Below are 17,499 nucleotides of genomic sequence, written 5' to 3' on the forward strand. Positions count from 1 at the left end.
ACTTGTCTTACTTTTCACTAGGGGTTCCAAATATTCGAATATCGAATATCGAATAGTACTTTTAAATTATTTATTTGTAGTTTTAAGAAGGTCAAGATATAATTAATTTTTTTAGAGAATCATAATCTGGAACATCGTATAGAATTAAATGGGCTGTCGATTCAAAATAAAAAAATAATTTCGTATAAAAAGTATTCGAATATTTGGATTTGGAACCCCTACTTCTCACCCACGTATGCCGAGCATACAGTATTTCAAATTATAGATAGATTTATAGAATTATCACAGAAAATACAAGCACAACCTGTCGGCTAATAATGGCAGCTCGTCGCTTTTAGTTTAGTTTTGACTTAGGCCGCTAGATGTCAATGTGCTGCAATTTCGCGCGCGAGCAAAAGTACGCATGCGCACTTCTGCCCAGACAAAACAGTGTGGCCGACATTGAAAAAGTGTTTCGGCTCTATATTTAAAAATTAAATGTGTACAAGCTCGGCGACGCCTCTGAATATTTTGGCAGCGGCTTGCGTGTCGCGCGCTTGGTATGTCGGGGCGAGTGCCAGACCCAGACTCAAGGTTGGACGGGGACTATACAAATAAATTTGCATATTATGTATGTGGAACTTACCTATATGGTAGCACTGCGAGAGTGCCGACTAGTTTTCGCCTTAAGGTATATATATTTTGGGCTCAGTGATTATTGCCCACAAAGCACTCGCCCAAAAGTCACTAAAATCAGTAGAACGGAACATCTGGCAGCCGAAAAGTTCATCATACTTGCGATAGTTATCATACTAACGAGAACTCTAGTGCCAAATATTCCGTATTCGCGATTTTATTGTCAAAAATTGTGTTTTGGGCGATCGAAATGTGCGCAATAATTCAATTAGGGCGAAGTCACACAGCGGGGAATGTGGCACGTGGGTTTTTGTAAATACTTTTAAACATGCGAAAAAAATTATGCGTGAATAAAGAATTGCAGACGAACGGTTTGAATAACAAATAATAATTTATTAATATATTCAGTACAAGAGCTAATTAGGGACTAACTTAAATTCTAACAACATCGAATTTATATACTCTTATTTAAAACAATTAAGTGTTGAAGACATGTGTCGTACAATTTTGGTTAGTCAGTGCTTAGGTGTGCCACAAATCAATGGTGCTATTTATTAAATTAGGTGTGCCACAAATCAATGGTGCTACTTATTAAATTAGGTGTGCCACATATCAATGTGTCTTATCCCTACTGGTTAGTCGTTTTAATTGCTAACATTGATTATACATCATGTGACAATGAAGGAGTCATACATGATGGTGTCATACTAGTGACGAATTAATATATGATATCTTAATATAATGGTAGAGGGTTTTCCTCAGTTCTTAACTCGTGCCATTCAGTGACGTGCTGGCCATTTATGGGACGCCCGGCATGCCCCGCCCCACAATGATCCTGTGGACCTTTTTTGGTTAAATTGTATGCTTGTATTTATCCTTGCTTGACGGTGATCGATAACGGTGTATTTGAAGAAATGTAGACCACCCACGGCGAGGAGCCATGCGCGCGGTGTGCCGTTCATCGCTGTATGTTTTCGCCCTTACCATATACACATCAATTTCGCATTGCATTTTGGTCAAGAAATACAACATTTTTTGTGCGTCGGTAGAATTTGACTTTTATTTTTTTTGTTAGTTTTGGGTTCGTGTCATGTTATTTTGAAATATTTACATTAATAATATTTTAATAAAATATACGTAAATTGTTGATATTATTAATTTATTTATCTACAAAAAAAAATGTAATTTATTAAAGTAGTCTTGGAAGAATTTCTTTATATGACCAAATATAAAAACTTAGGGTGTACATGTTATATTTCTTTAAATCATACCCCAAGGTTTTTGTATTTCGAGATATAAATAAATTTTTCTAGGACTACGGGTGGTTAAAACATGCGTTGGGATTGCTAGCTGTCATCGCTTTAATCTGACATAAGATTCCGATGTAATTTATAATGAGTTGGTTAGTGATTAAACTCCTCTAGCTTTATGTTGGAGACATTAACTTCATTCAATGCTAGCTAACCCGTATGTCGATAATATATCAAAGCGACTTGAAGAGTGGTAGCGGTTCAAAATCAGATAGACAGGAGCACCGGCAGGAATGTCACTGAACTAACCGAGTGAAGCTAATAAAAACCCGTGCCGCGTGCCTCTCCGCGTGCTTTCGCCCTGAAGGTTCGTTTATACCAGTATAGCTCGAACCGGCAACTTTAATCTAAATGGACACGTTCATATCTTCCGTAACGTTTACGTGACGTTTTCGAAACAGCAGTAACCGACATGATGCATGACGTCATAGTGGCGAGTGCACCCGTGCTACCGAAAGTGTTGCCAAGTGCATATTAATATTTTCAGTAATGTCATACTGTGACCAATATTGACAATATTTCGCCATATCTTTGTAATGTATATGTAAGCCGGTTTTGCCTTGCATTCGTCAAAAGGAAGTATGAACGAGCGGAAAACAGTATGAACAGTAGTAGTATTTTCCGTGCAGTGTTCTGTCGAGCTGTTGACGTGCACCGTTTAAAAACTGCAATTTTAAGTGTGACGATATAAACTGAATTTATGTTAAACTAAACTAAATTTATGTACCTATAGATAGACTACTCGTTTACACGTTGGAAAGTGGATTCGACCTATGTATATGCATGTGTAGTAGCCCCCAGGAACGATTACTGGCACTACACAATGCACTACACTACAAAGCATAATTAGTGTCAGAGTTGAATCAGAATATGCTTTAATTACCAACAATGCGCTACTGCTTTAGTCTACTCATTTACATACATGTTCAAGTGCATTCGACTTAATATTCTGTCAATTGCTCCAAATAGTGGCATTGTACAATATTTGACATTTAACCAGCTTTATTTTTTCGGGCGATTATCACTCAATTAGTCGACTTGTTCACTTACTCGACCGATTATTTGCACCGCATAATGAGAATCTAATTGATTCGTAATATGATCTGGTCATTCTAATTGAAGCATGCTATCGATTCAATTTATTAGATCTCGCGGTTTAGTAATTTACACGACCGACGTACTTGCAATGTCTACAATATTGAACTTCTTTGGTCAAGAGAGGCTTATTTAAAGAGTGCGTCACTTCTTTTGTATACTTGTTTACAGGAGTCCCTAATGCGCCACAATGGTCGAAAATATGCATATATGAAAAAAATATATATATAGACGGACAAAAAAACATTTATATGTAGTCATAAAAAACAATAGCATTATTATAATAGCAGAGAAAGTTAAAATATCAAAAAATACAGCCAGCACCAATATATAAAACCAGCCGCAAATACAACATATCCCTGCGAGGTCTAAATGGGAGAGAGAAAATCAAAATTCCACTCATATATCATGTCCAATTATTAAAATAATTATGAGCTCAGGCTACCAGACAAATAGGTTAAAATTTATCTACGCTCACTGAGGTGGAAAATACCACATTCAGGCACAGCAGCAACAATTTCGTTAAGAAGTCGGATAGCTCTTGGAATATAAGCCATCAAATTATGATATCTACCACGAACAAATATATATGGGACATAAACTGTTCCAGCAACGACGGGCATGATGAATTACCACGTAGAAGCTGGAGAACAAAACAAATTAAATTGGTAAAGATATGGGTACTATCCATACTCTTTCCCATATAGAAAACGAAGAAATGAGTTTTGCACTTTCTCAATCACTAGAGAGTAATTTGCTTCATTCCGATTCCACACAATAGTATTATACTTTAGCTTGCATCTCAAAAACGAGAAGACAAAGGATTGGAGAACAATCTAGCATATCTCAAACAAGTCCGAGTTGACGAGAGGAAACGTCAGCGACTGTCTTGATGTGGATGGTGGTGGATGAACACGTTAATAACTCATAATTGTAAATTTATTAATTTGATGACAGCGATAATCATAGCGGCAATATCGGCTTGAAGAAGAGAGGGTTGCCTCTCATCCTTGATCGAAAAGAATAATTTGACGTCGTCATCAAACAAGAGACACGATACATTAGATATAGGACTCTAGGGAAGTTTTTAATATAATTAGTAAATAATAATGGGCCTAAAGTGGACCCCTGAGTTAAACCAGATCTAGTAAAATATGGAGCAGATTCAAAAATGTTAAGAGATCTTCTCAGCCTATGTTTATACATATATGTATACATGGTAGATCTTCATATGCGTATGTGGTTTCCACCACAAGGGTACTGTTCACTTTGACTAGTGTTTACCTTAAATATGAGACAATGTTACAAGACGCATACATAATTTGTTCCTATTGTCAGAATAGCTTTAGCAAAATGCGAATTTAATCATGTAACGCCTTTGACGATTGCCTGTCCGTCTCCAACACCCTGTTGCCAAATAAAAACAAGTGATGACTCGAGGTGAACATTTGGCAGTCCTCCTCACTACGGGTGAGTCGCTAATGACTCTGATACACCGTGGAGCGTATGCTACGTCGGGTACTTTGTACGATCCGTCATATTTGACGGGTCAATCGACGGATACATTTTTCACACGATAGGGCTTAATTTGTAAAAAAAAAAACTTTTTTAACAACTTGATTTAATCTCAATTCAAATTCTCATTGGAAATTTTCTTTGCAATTGTATTGAAGAATATATAAGTACATACATGATTTGCAGAAAATCAAAGGCTTCTTACTAAGCCTTACTTCCATATAAAACAAGAAATATGTACATAAATTATGTATCTCAGGACTACTATTTATATATATTTTTTAAATTTATACCAGGGAGGCCTCACAAGTAGCCCCAATGCGCCTTTCTGGCCAGAAACAATGTACATTTATGGTCAAATTTGTAAATTTGCATCATTTTATACAATTAAGCGAAATTCAAGATTGCTGAAAACTCCAGATTTGCAAGAAAATGGTTAAGGTTTCGAATTTTTTTGAAACCGTTTCGATGAAAATCAGATAAATTGATAGGAAACGATCGACCTGGAGTCACAAATCCAAGGTCTGGCCCGCAGAAACCAGTGGGATTTGAACCCATGACCACTTTGTTCAAAGCATTATATGCTAACCACTAGTCTATTCTGCTGGTTATGTATTAAACAAAATATATGTATTAAAATGAGGACAATTAAATCAAACGAGACACTTACATATGTATCCAATAAGCTATAAATGTTTTTTCCAATACAATCGAAATATAAAATAAGCTGCCCAAACAAGTAGTTTGATTTATCATATTTTTTATATCTAGAAATAGGAATAAATTAATTATAGGAAAAGTTAAGAAAACAAGAACTGCAGGAGGTGTTTTCCACAGAGGTGCTCAAATATACAATGCCCTTCCTGAGAGCATTAGAGGTGCTTGTAACATTGGTGCTTTCTTGAAGGGTGTTAATGCATACCTCTGTGGAAGATGACGTTATTATGTATATATGTAAGTTTGATAAAATGCTATGTTGAATTGTATTATATTATTTTAGATCTACTAATTATAGTATTGTTAATTTTGTTAAGTATATTAGAGTATAGTTGTTAGTTTAAGTTTGAAAATTTTAGTAGTGAAATTGTGAAATAATTCATTAGCAATTTGGTATTTAATAAATAATAAATAAATGATCTATTTATAAATGAGAAGAAGCCAACAAAAATCAATGTCATATTCGAATCTAGTGGGTCAAACTTAGTATAGATTGATTATTTTCCGCCCCGGTAATTTTTTTTTTGTTACTCAATGTAATTAACCGACAATTTACTAATTAATTGTTTACATAAATCAATACCGGTACTACCGGTCGTGCTTTTTTTTTGTAGTACCGGTAGTGAAAAATGTCGGTGTTTTTGGAATCAGTAATTGGGCCGAAGTGAAAAATTTCAATTTTGGATTTTCCTCGATGGATCTACATAGTGGAAAACTTGCGTCGTATCAAGGCAATGTTGAATAAAAAAAATCATGGGTTCTAAGCAATGTCCTGTGCTGCTATAGGTGTCGCTAGGAACCAACCCGAAACGGCATCATGGGAAAAAGTAAAATTGGGTCCACCGGCCATGTTGCCTTACCCAAGTATTAATTTTTTTTATCATATGAGTAGGGTATAGGAAAGTGTAAGTGTTCCAATAAAAAAGCGAACCTCCAAGTCGGTCTTGGATACGCGAGTGTTGCTTTTTTTTTGGCAAGCTCTATCTACATGTCCAGAAGTGTTGAAAAGCTGTTTGGCAAGCTTAATCTCCGTTGTAACCGTAAACACTCGAGCGACCCAAGCTCGAGAGATCGATTTCTGACTTACCCATGCATGTGCGCGTGTTTACGCGAAAAGTGAAACTTGCAAAATTTACAGCGCTCAGCTGTCCGGTGGAAAATTAAAAAAAAATAGCAAAAAAAAAAACATTTCACGCACCGTCACCGGATCTACATTTTTGCGAAAATTTACGCTCGTCGGGCAAAGACAAATTTATGAGTCGAATTCCTCGCGAAATATTGCGCATTTCTGTTCACGGTTTACACGATTTGATTTGCGCGCCACGAGCTATTTCGAGCCGGACGGTATTGTTATGAAAGTTTATTTTTGTATAATTCCTTATAAGGTGGTGAAAATTTTAACGAATTAGCGAATGTCTCTCGGCTGCGGGATGAAGCGGTGCAAAATTACACAAAAGTATCAGTAATATTTTGGAAAGCTTTGATCTACCTAGGTCTTTGAAAATAGGTCTTTGAATTTAAATTTATGATACACTTGGCTCCTTTGAATAGCAGCTAGTTTGTATGAATTACAAGTGTTCGACTGTGTAATTCATACAAACTAGCCGTTACAATCTTTTCTTTTTTTAATTCAAAACAATCAATAACATTGAAATTATTACACTTCGGTACTATTAGTAGTAGTCTATTTTATACTACCGGTAGTACGGATGGTCGGATTTTGAACAAAGACCGGTTTCAGTACTACCGCTTTGGAATCTCCAGGTCCAGTATATTATTTTATTTTTACATAGCTTGACAGGAAGACCCCAATGCGCCTTCCTGGACAATTAATTACAAACAATGCAGCAATTTTTACATTTGAAACGATTTGGTCGTGAGACAAATTTTGGGTTTTAATCCGATCGTTTTCAAACTTTGCCATTTTTCTCGATTTGGTCATCATTATTAATACATAAATCACTGTATTTCCACAAGCTGAAGAACACGAAATAACAATTAATTTTAATTAAGTAATACAGAATAAATCCATTGAGACATCTATGGATTTTAGATTTTGTACATAATTTTTACAAATTATACACTCAATAAATACAGAAGATTTGTGACAACAGGAAAGTATTTTTTTTTTGTGCCAATTTGAGGAACCGTTTCAACAATGATCAGATAAAATTGGGAAACTCTGATAAGAAACGATCGATTTGGAGTTACAAATATAACCAAGTCTAATCCAATAATCACCTGGTGCTAAACACACACACGCTACCACCAGTGGCGTACCTACCGCGCCCCCGCAATGCGGGGGGGCGCCGAGTCTCGGGGGGCGCCACAAAGCGGCGCGCCTTTTTTACGGATTATTTAATTTGTTCTGTAATTTCTTTGTAATATTTTTTTAAAAACCTCTTATTTTTCTACCTATTTGCATCTCGTTTTATTGTATGTACTATATGTACATACATTATTATATTTTGAATTCATCCTCATTGTGTAATTGATCTATGCCAATAGGGCTAGAAGACTGCCGTCTTTTTCCATTTTTTGAACGTCAGTGCCATTTTTCAAACTATTTTCTGAGAATTCTCTCTTATTCTTGTATATTTACGTAGTAACAATAGATGAAGTTTTGTGATCATGCAAAAATTCCCCTGCTTTAAACAGATTGTGCACTTCGATATATATGTAGGTATATGTACGTAAAAAGGTTTGAATTATTAATTTGGAAATTTATTTTACGGGACCGAAAGTGAAAAGGTCGAAAAAGCAAATATCGGAAGGCAAAGTTCGAAAATCAAAAGATCTTAAGTCGAAAGATAAAAAAAAGGGTGCATGGTAAACGGTACTACGTACATACATATATATATATATATATATATATATATATATATATATATATATATATATATATATATATATATAATATATATATAATATATATCAGTGGCATGCGGTGAAATTATATCTCTTTTGTCATACAGCCTTGTTTAATGTGCGCGCGTAGGATACGGGAGGAAAAGCCTGCTCCTCTTGTTCCTGTTGTATCCTGCTCGCGCAAATTAAGCGAGGATGTACGAGGGGGGGGGGAGAGAGAGTTTTACCGCACGCCACTGATATATATACTAACCGTTTTTCATATGTATGCATGATAAACGAATATTTTCGACTTTTTCACGGTCACCCAAATATATGGGGGGGGGGGGGGGCGCCTGGAATTCACGCTACGCCACTGGCTACCACTGATCTCTACTGCTGGCTAATATTTGTATTGAAGGAATAATAATATGTACATAGAAGGAAGCTGGCATACCCAGCTTGCACTCGATTGTTTTAGACCTTGGCCTTTGGTACGGTGCAGTGTGCGTCAGTCCGACGATGCACCCCGGTGGTTTCCCGATGCATTTGGGGCCGCGTGACGCAATCGTACGGGAACGGGAATCGAAATCGGCACGTATTTGTGGACGCGGAATCGAACCAGAGAGGTGGCGGTGCGCCCACGTGCCGGAGGTGCAATTAGCACCAGTGTCTTATTATAGGAGACATTGTCTCTGTCTCTGGACACCAGTCGGTGTTGGTCTGTGATCGCGTCCACAATGCAGAACGGAGTCAGTGTCGAGTGCATCGTGACCCCGCCGTCGGGGACCCAGAGCGAGGATGCTCTCGGCTGCTCCAGGGTCAAGGGCAGGCTGGCTCCAGACCCCGACAGGAGGGCCAGGTCGTGCTCGCCCTGCCCCACCCACATGATGGTGAGATGCTAGAAGCCCCCAGAGTCTCCCGAAGTATTTCTCTACGATAAGGTCTTAGATAGGGCTGCCAGATTTCTTTCAAGTTAAACCGGAACCCCCCCCCCCCCCCCGAAAAAATCAACAGTATTAGACGACTTAGTTTTTTCCTCTCCTCCAGATTTGGGCTCGCTTTGGCTTATTTTTAAATTTTTAATCTATATTACTTTGTGAAAATACAACTACCCATTTTTCCATTTCAATTTGAGATCGCAATTCTCTTTTTTATGTACTAGCTGTATTACCCGGCTTCGCTCGGTATTCTAGTTTTGCATCCATACGTCATAATTGGTCATAACTGCTTTCAAGACACATTGATCAGAAATCTTTTTCTTCAGGCAAAATGGTATTTTAGATTCGAAAACGTCATTCATTCGCCCGAATCCACTCCATAATTATCAAATACTAGTGTTTTTACCCGGCTTCGCTCTGTATTTGTAATATAAACCGCTTAAACATGGCCAATCTAATAGTAAACATTTTATTAAATTTATTTGAATAGTTTTATTTTGTATAAATTTATTTGAATACTCATTTGTTTTTTTTTTTTTATTAAATTGACTGTCACGAACAAACAAACATATAAAGTCTCTTATAAAAAATTATTTGTATACGAAATTATATGTATATCATAATACGGTGCCTGTGCCCCCACGGCTGCACTCTTTAGGGCTTCGCCCCCGGCGTGAAGGCGACTTCGCCCTCAGCGCCTTTGCCCTCGGGGATCCTTTGAATCGAAAAAAATCGAAATATTTGTTCGATGACGTCACGGATTTTCGACCCAACGAACGAAGGATACATACATACATACAAAGTCCCTTTCCAAATTATATATGATATTTTTATTTAACCACTTTATCGTCATAAACGCACCGGTGTGCGCTTTTCTCGTATTTACGAGGCTACGACTCGAAATTAATTTTGGTTTCTTCACAGTGACATCTAAAAATATCCTGTGATACTAATGAAATTGAAAAGGTCAATATCAGTGGTAGCGTGTGTATTTAGCACCGAGTGATCGTTGGGTTCAATCCCGCTTGATAATTTCATTCATAACATTATACTAACGAGAACTCTAGTGCCAGATAATTCGTATTCGCGATTTTTGTGGCTAAGATTGTCGTTTGTGCGATCGCAATCTGCGTGATAGTCCATTTACCGACTGATACATAGGTAAAGTAAAGATATGATCAAAATGCAAGTCATTTTATTTGTAGGGCAAGTTTACATACTTTTAAATTTGTAAAAAAATCATATAAATGAACTGTTTTTATGATATATTCAAGAGGTAGTGTCAAGTATAATAAAATAATCGAATCGGTTTCTACAAACGCGTGGCGATTAAGTGGTTAATGCAACAAATTTATTGAAATTGATTGAAACGTGTCATTTGTTATAATATTATTCGTATTTAAATATTCAACTGTTTTTTTCAATATCTAGTATTTTTTCCAAGCTCATCCGGGAAAATACAGAATATTTTTTTAATAGCATTTAATGTCCATTGTTTCAAATAATCTGTCAATGTTTCATAAAACTTTGCTACTTCTTTATGAAATCCATCAATTTGTTCCTTTGAAATTGCTGAAAAAGTATGCATAATAGATTTTTTTTTAAACTGGGACTTTTGGGCGTTCCGAAAGGTTTGTTCGGGACACTGGGACAATAGGCTTAAAACCGGTGACAATCCCGATTAATTGGGACGCCTGGCAACCCTAGCTTAGACCATTCGACTCGTGAAATCCGTGATTCAAAGCTCAAACTCGTCGAATAACTGTACCTATGCATGTATATACCTTAAGCTCGAGATATATTCATATGAGCAAAGTTTCACATGCATTATTTTCATAAAATATCGTTTCGATCCGATTTGTTTTCGAGTAAAGGCTCGTTTATTTGTGTGACTTAAGAATTTTGTTTATTTCCAGAAGTATGAATGTTTTTAAACAAACTGGCTTAATTTGAAGGAATCCGGCCGGCTTTTGTTTTATTTATATTCCAGGAATAGCTTAGATGCAAGTTGGGTCCATTTATTTACTATTCATATGAGAATAAAACTGTTCGTTTTCAACTTTAAATTGAAATATGAGTCGTTATATAGGTTTTTCATTTAAAATTGACCCTTTTTCATTTAAAATTAAAGTTTGATTTGAAATGAAAAAGGGTCAATTCGAAATGAAAAACCGGCATTTGAAAGTGGCTGAAGTAAAATTTTCAGTTCTAAAAACACAATTTCTGTTTGAATTAATTCATTTATTTTAATTCGATATGTCCAGAATCTCGGAGAAGCCGGCTATCAGTATTTTGAAATATTGCTAAGCGCAAAACATAATATTTTTTTATGTTTTGTATATATATAAATATGTTTTGCGAAATATTTCTCGAAATGAAAAATGGTGGACTTATGCTATTTTAAAATATAACGGCTCTTATCTCTTGAGCTACGTATATTTTTGAGTAATTATTTATATTATACTCACTACAACGCATTAAGTTGTGGGTAGTGGGAGTGTTGAATTGACATTTGAAGTTGAAAGAATGACGATGCGTCAATAATGCTTTCAGCTCTTTATTGGAAAAGAAAACTGACAATGATTGTGATGGTGAATGGTACCGGTGCAATGGGTACCCGGAAAAATGCACTAAATTGCACTGAATCGTGGCGCAGTTTCGAGAAGTCCGAATTTTCAAAGGCGCTCAAAAAGATCTTACGCAATAGAATTCCACAAAAAAGGCTAGCACCCTCGTATTACAAATACCCCTTGACGCTTTTTTGTGGAATTCTATTGCGTTAGGTCTCCGTCTCCTTGAGCATCTTTGAAAGTTTGGATGTGTCGAGAGTGCAACTATCTCGAGTGCATTTTTCCGGATTTTTCAGAATTTTTTCACATGGCTGTCCAATTTTCGTAGACGAATTACTTGATATCCACGTTTCTTTTTAGTAATTCTAAGTTTGCTTCGACTTGTTTCTTTGATTTACTTGACAATTTATCGCCCGTAGACTCGTAGCGACAACCGAGAAGGTAGTAGGTAGCCAACTGTTACAGGATTCAAAAAAATAATAAATAATTAATCACACATCTTCGCTTTTTACCGTCGAGATTTTTCGTCGACAATACTTCTGTCAGTTGTATATTTTTTCAACGATTGGATTTGACAAACGATTTTCGTCCGACATAATTAAAATAATCATGTAAATGTCATAAATAGTCACTTTATGATCGATCGATCTTATATTACATTCGAATGTTTAATTACAGCAGTCATAAACTTTCAACCATAAAAAAGGCGTTTTCTTTGCGTATAATTTGAAGAAAACAAATGATGGATATTTGCGTAAGTTCATGACTGATTTTCATACATAGGGGTAAACGTTTTTTAACAGTAAACGGGCATTTAGAATTGAGATATAATACAATTTAAAAAAAGTATTCTTATTCTACATCTCTATACGGAATATGCATATTAGACCATGCAACTTTTACTAGAAGATTTCCATCGAAACATTTTCTTCGACAAAGGTTGAATTCGTATTTTCGTCAGCTAAATTCGTCATATGTGCATATATAAACACATACGCTTCAGTTGCATTCCTAAAGTGTTTTATGTTGGACGACTATAGAGTCCTGAAGAGATAGACAAATAAACACACAGTTGGGAATCGCCTCGTAAACGAAACGAGAACGAAAATACTCCTATAAACGAGGTCACGCGCGGCGAATAAGCTGGTTTTTTGAGCTACGTAAGGGCTCGTTTACACCGACTTACCCAAAATCTTGATCTAAAGTGGGCCTCAGTAGGCTTGGTCTTGGGTTCAGACTTCTAACCCTGGCCGCGATTGAAGAAATCATCTGATTTCATGTCAAAGCTTGCCGATTCTGTCTATTATATATACATATATATATATATATATATATATATATATATATATATATATATATATATATATATATATATATATATATATATATATATATATATATATATGTATAATAGATTGTTTGGCTTTGTGTGTCCGCCGTTCCCAATTTGACTTGTCTCTTTATTTGGCAGAGCGATGCAGTATTGTCTTTGGAATGGAGGCTTAGAATCGATGAAAAATTTTCATCATCATGTGATGTTTTGTTTATCACACGACTGACTCGTTAAATCGAAAAGCTCCTGTGATCAGCGATTCCCTGCCAAAAATTAGTTTTGTTGCCAAATGGCCTTTCCATCATTTAGTCAGGTAGCGTGATTTAGAGTCTGCAAATTATGAGAAAATTAAAAATTACGCGACAAACCGAACTGTGCTCTATTTTCTGTTCACTTATTATTTTTCCGGCTTCACAATACAATATGTTGATTCACAAAATGAAAATATTGTTTTCGTTTCTACTTCTTTCCTTTTCCACTTTCTTCTCGTTGTTGAGAGATTATACTAATCATTGTTTATTGTAAAGTCTTATTTTAAAACGAATTTATAAGTGTGGAGAGACTCAAACATATTTTGTTATGTATCATATATATATTTATATAAAAAATAGTTTAAAAATAATGTATAATAAAAGCTTGTTGGTCTTCAGATACTTCTGAGAATCGTTTGTGTCGAAATGTATGTATGTGTGTGTGTGTGTGTGTGTTTATTCGAACATTTTATTTCGCACATTCGTATCGAACACATGGCCCAAATACATAGATATCTGTTTGATGACCGTGACTGTGAAACGGCCAAAGCAAAGTGTTGATGGACATTTGATATTGCGCTATTGAACTCGCTAAAATCTCAGTTCGAGACTCATTTTCAAGAGAAAAACATTCGACTGTGAGTCACGCGTGTATTTATGGACGCTTTCTGCGTGCTCGAATTGATTTTTTTGTCTTTGCAACGTTTGCGATTTAACATTTGACAATGGCGCGTCTTAAATTTGGCGCTGCTAAATAAAATCAATAACCTCATATACGTGACATCTGTGCGTAAAAATATTAGGCATTTTTAATTATCGTAAATTCAAAAGCTTTTAAAATAGTTCGATAGACGTCTAAACAGAAAAATTAAATTAATATATATTTGACTAAAAGTTTTTAGGCTATTTCGATAGATGTCTCTAGTAAAAATATAAGATATTGTTTGCATTTTGTTCTCCATTGTTTTACAACTGTGTGGGATGTATTCTGAATTTATTTTCGAATGTGAATGTGACGCAATTGTCTGCAGATTGTCGTCAGGTTTGAGTTGAGGATCATTCCACAAATTCCTGATGTGAATTCACTATTTATACCGACATTTCAGCGTGCAACAACCTTGACTCATAGCAGTCTCAAAATAATCACTTAACAGACAATGAATCCTGAATGAATATAAACTTTGACTTAAAATATATCTTAAATTTGAATATAATATTTATCGAAATGCTTGGTTTGATATATACATATATAGCTCATAAGAAACTTATGACGTGCATTGCAGAACAATGAGAAGAGCAAATTCATCTTAAATTTATAAGTTTTTAACCCTTCTTGTATGCATATATTATTATTATGTATATTTTTGTTTATACTTTCGATCTGTAAATAATTTTCAATCATATCATTTCAGGATTCATCACTTCAAGATAAAGTCGCCAGATTCAACAATGTGGCAGCACAGCACAAGCAGTCTCAACAGTTGAATCCATTCTCCGACTCCTGCGGGCAAAACGGAAAGAACTTCTTAAAACCAAAATTCGGTTCAGAAGACTATGGAAGGTCCTATATACATTACAAGCTCTGATTTATCACTTATGAACGCCTAAAGCCAATATTGTTTCATTTGTAATATGTTTCAGACCAGCACCTGGTTCTTTGACGGAGGCCCGAGGAGTCAAAGCATTTTCGCACGTTTGCAAAGAGATGTTAGAGTTATGTGAGGTTATAAATGAATTTGGAGAACTCGTCGATGTGGACGTTAAGGCTATATCTTTTGGATATTTGTTCGAAGTGAGTTTGAAAGTCATAAAAAAGTTTTTGAAATACATACAAATATGATATGTATATTATTATTTCTTAATTTATTTTAGATTTATACCAGAATTAACGATAAATTGGTTGGCCTACTATTACGATCACGTAAACATGAATTCATTGCCTTTGAGGGAGAATGTCTTTTCCAGGTAAATTTGTAAATTGTTTATGAAAATGTTGCTAAGCGAACTTTGTACATGTATTTTGTTGGCGTTATAAATTATGTATGTAAAAATTTGCTCTGCGTTGTTTTATATTATTTTTTTTATAATAACATACATTTTTATGTGCATATTTACAGCGAATAAAAATTGCAATGTTCGGTATTTGAAGATATATATATATATATATATATATATATATATATATATATATATATATATATATATATATATATATATATATTTATTTTCATATGCATATTGTATATATATATATATATTGTTGATTGAATTTGTACACATCAAACGTACTTTTACCATCGTGTTCTATTGATATTTTCATTATAGAGACGAGACGATGACGTTCCAGTGTATTTGATCAAACCAATAGCTGAGATAAGACACCTGTGCGAGGAGAAGGTGGAAGCGGCCAGACGTTCCATCACTCCGACTCCGCAATAAGTCAAAAAGTTGTGGCACGGTTCGTCGAGGAGACAAAGCAGAAATACGTTGAGTGTGAGACAAGTACAAAACACTGCAAAAATCAGTTTTACTAAACACCAAAGCAATACTTAGCACTCAGTTGGTGTGCGTCGACGTCTCAACGTTCACCGAACACGGCCACAAACACTATTCTCCGACGTCGAACTAAAATTATGTATAATCGAAATATTATGTTGTGTACTCGTCAATTGCAGTATTATATGCTAACATATTGTTAATGTATTGGGAATAGTGGTTGTGTCGGTGTAAATGCCACATTACAACGACTACAGAATGTAAAAATGTGTATTCAGTTGAATTTTGTTGAGTTTGTGCACCTGCAGATCACTGTTGATTGTTTTTATTATGGAATTGGATATGAATCGACGTTTCTTGTACTCAATGTGTAATTCGGTCATAAAATGACAATAAAAAACTTGATTAAAAAATTTATGTAAAAAAATACCGTTTAAAAGCATTTTTTTAAACAATTAATAAAATTTAAACGATTTGCATATACAATTGAGTAAAAAGAAAATCAAAAACGCATTCAAATAATCGTTGATGTCTAAAATATCAATCGTGCCTTTTATCAACATTTAAATATTATATTTTATACGTGTAATTGTCAGTATGTATTGGAAATATTATATATATTTATATTATATACATAAGTAAATTAAAATAACATTCAATTTCAATTAAAAAAATTATAATAAATAAAATAAACGGCAATTTTCCAAAGCCAACAAGGAAATGTATATCATTCAAATGTTTTTTTATACATTTAAAATAAATATTATATATATTTTCAATGCATATTGCGTGTTAGTGAATGATTAACATTCCTAGAAAAATTCACAATCTGAAATTTTGCCTTAATTTATTAAGTGTTTTTTTAGCACGTTAAAAATTATTAATTTTCAATTAATTTACATGACAACATTTATATTATAAACTTCTCTTATTAATTTTACTACAGGTAGCGTTCTGTCCGGTCTATTTTGCCGACTGTCCAGCAAAAATTAAATTGATTTCAGATTTGGCAATTTTTTTGGGAAGAACACTGCTATACCTATATAAATGTATGTACTGCGTTACATTCTAAAATAGTTTTTAATATTATTTTATCCGATTTGAACCAAAATTCGACAATTTTATATACTTAAAAGGCTTTTTATACATATGTACGTTTCATTTTCAGTTTGACTCTTCAATCTATTTCTTTTTAATAAAAAAAAAACACTTTATAGTACGTCACTGCTTATTGAACTGTTGCAAATTAAAAAAAAATATATATTATATAATAATGGGCTAAAAATAAAAAAAAAGTATTGTTGGTATGCAGCGTAGATTCGAGTCGTTTGTTTTAAAATGGGATTGTTTGTGTACTTGTCGAATGTAGGGCTGTGGGATTAAAAGTGAATCGATGAATATTATATTTAATACAATATATTGAATACATCGATTGACTTTATGGTTCCGTGTTTTTGTATCGAGCCCATTCCTTTCTCGACCGCTGTTCGTTCACATTTCGATCGGTGTGTTGTTAATTGTGAATGTGAAGAGTAAATAAAAATGTGATTCGTGTCGTAAGTGGTAGGTTTATGCAGAAAAAGACGTTATTTAATGATTAATGATATTATGTATTTGTATAAATATTAGAATTGAAGCAGTATTGATTACTAAGCGTTTGTGACTTACGTATATATGTATGTAATTGTGAAAGTTGAACGATAATTGCTTTTTGTAAACGATTCATTTGTGTATTCAAAAGTTAGAACGCTTGAATGTTTGTCGTTTTTATTGTACTATTTTTTATGTATTATTAACATGTCTGTATTA

The 17,499-nt window shown here is 34.6% G+C and overlaps 1 protein-coding gene across 2 annotated transcripts in view; it reads left to right on the forward strand.

Annotated features, from left to right (window-relative positions):
* The window catches only part of LOC143920774 (actin-binding Rho-activating protein-like), a 37,885-nt gene extending 20,947 nt beyond the window's left edge, over positions 1-16,938 (forward strand). The window contains exons 1-5 of one of the 2 annotated variants that reach the window (XM_077443728.1): positions 8,704-8,992; positions 14,607-14,755; positions 14,836-14,986; positions 15,067-15,159; positions 15,520-16,182. In XM_077443728.1, coding sequence (XP_077299854.1) covers positions 8,840-8,992; positions 14,607-14,755; positions 14,836-14,986; positions 15,067-15,159; positions 15,520-15,633 — 660 coding nt within the window. In that variant the 5' untranslated portion in view covers positions 8,704-8,839 and the 3' untranslated portion in view covers positions 15,634-16,182. Of the gene's footprint in view, positions 1-8,703; positions 8,993-14,606; positions 14,756-14,835; positions 14,987-15,066; positions 15,160-15,519 lie in introns of those variants that run through there. The other variant, XM_077443737.1, reaches the window with a different exon arrangement.
* Positions 16,939-17,499: the final 561 nt, after the last annotated feature.

This window comes from Arctopsyche grandis, chromosome 2, assembly GCF_051622035.1.
Source record: "Arctopsyche grandis isolate Sample6627 chromosome 2, ASM5162203v2, whole genome shotgun sequence".
In the NCBI taxonomy this organism is placed as follows: Eukaryota; Metazoa; Arthropoda; class Insecta; order Trichoptera; family Hydropsychidae; genus Arctopsyche; species Arctopsyche grandis.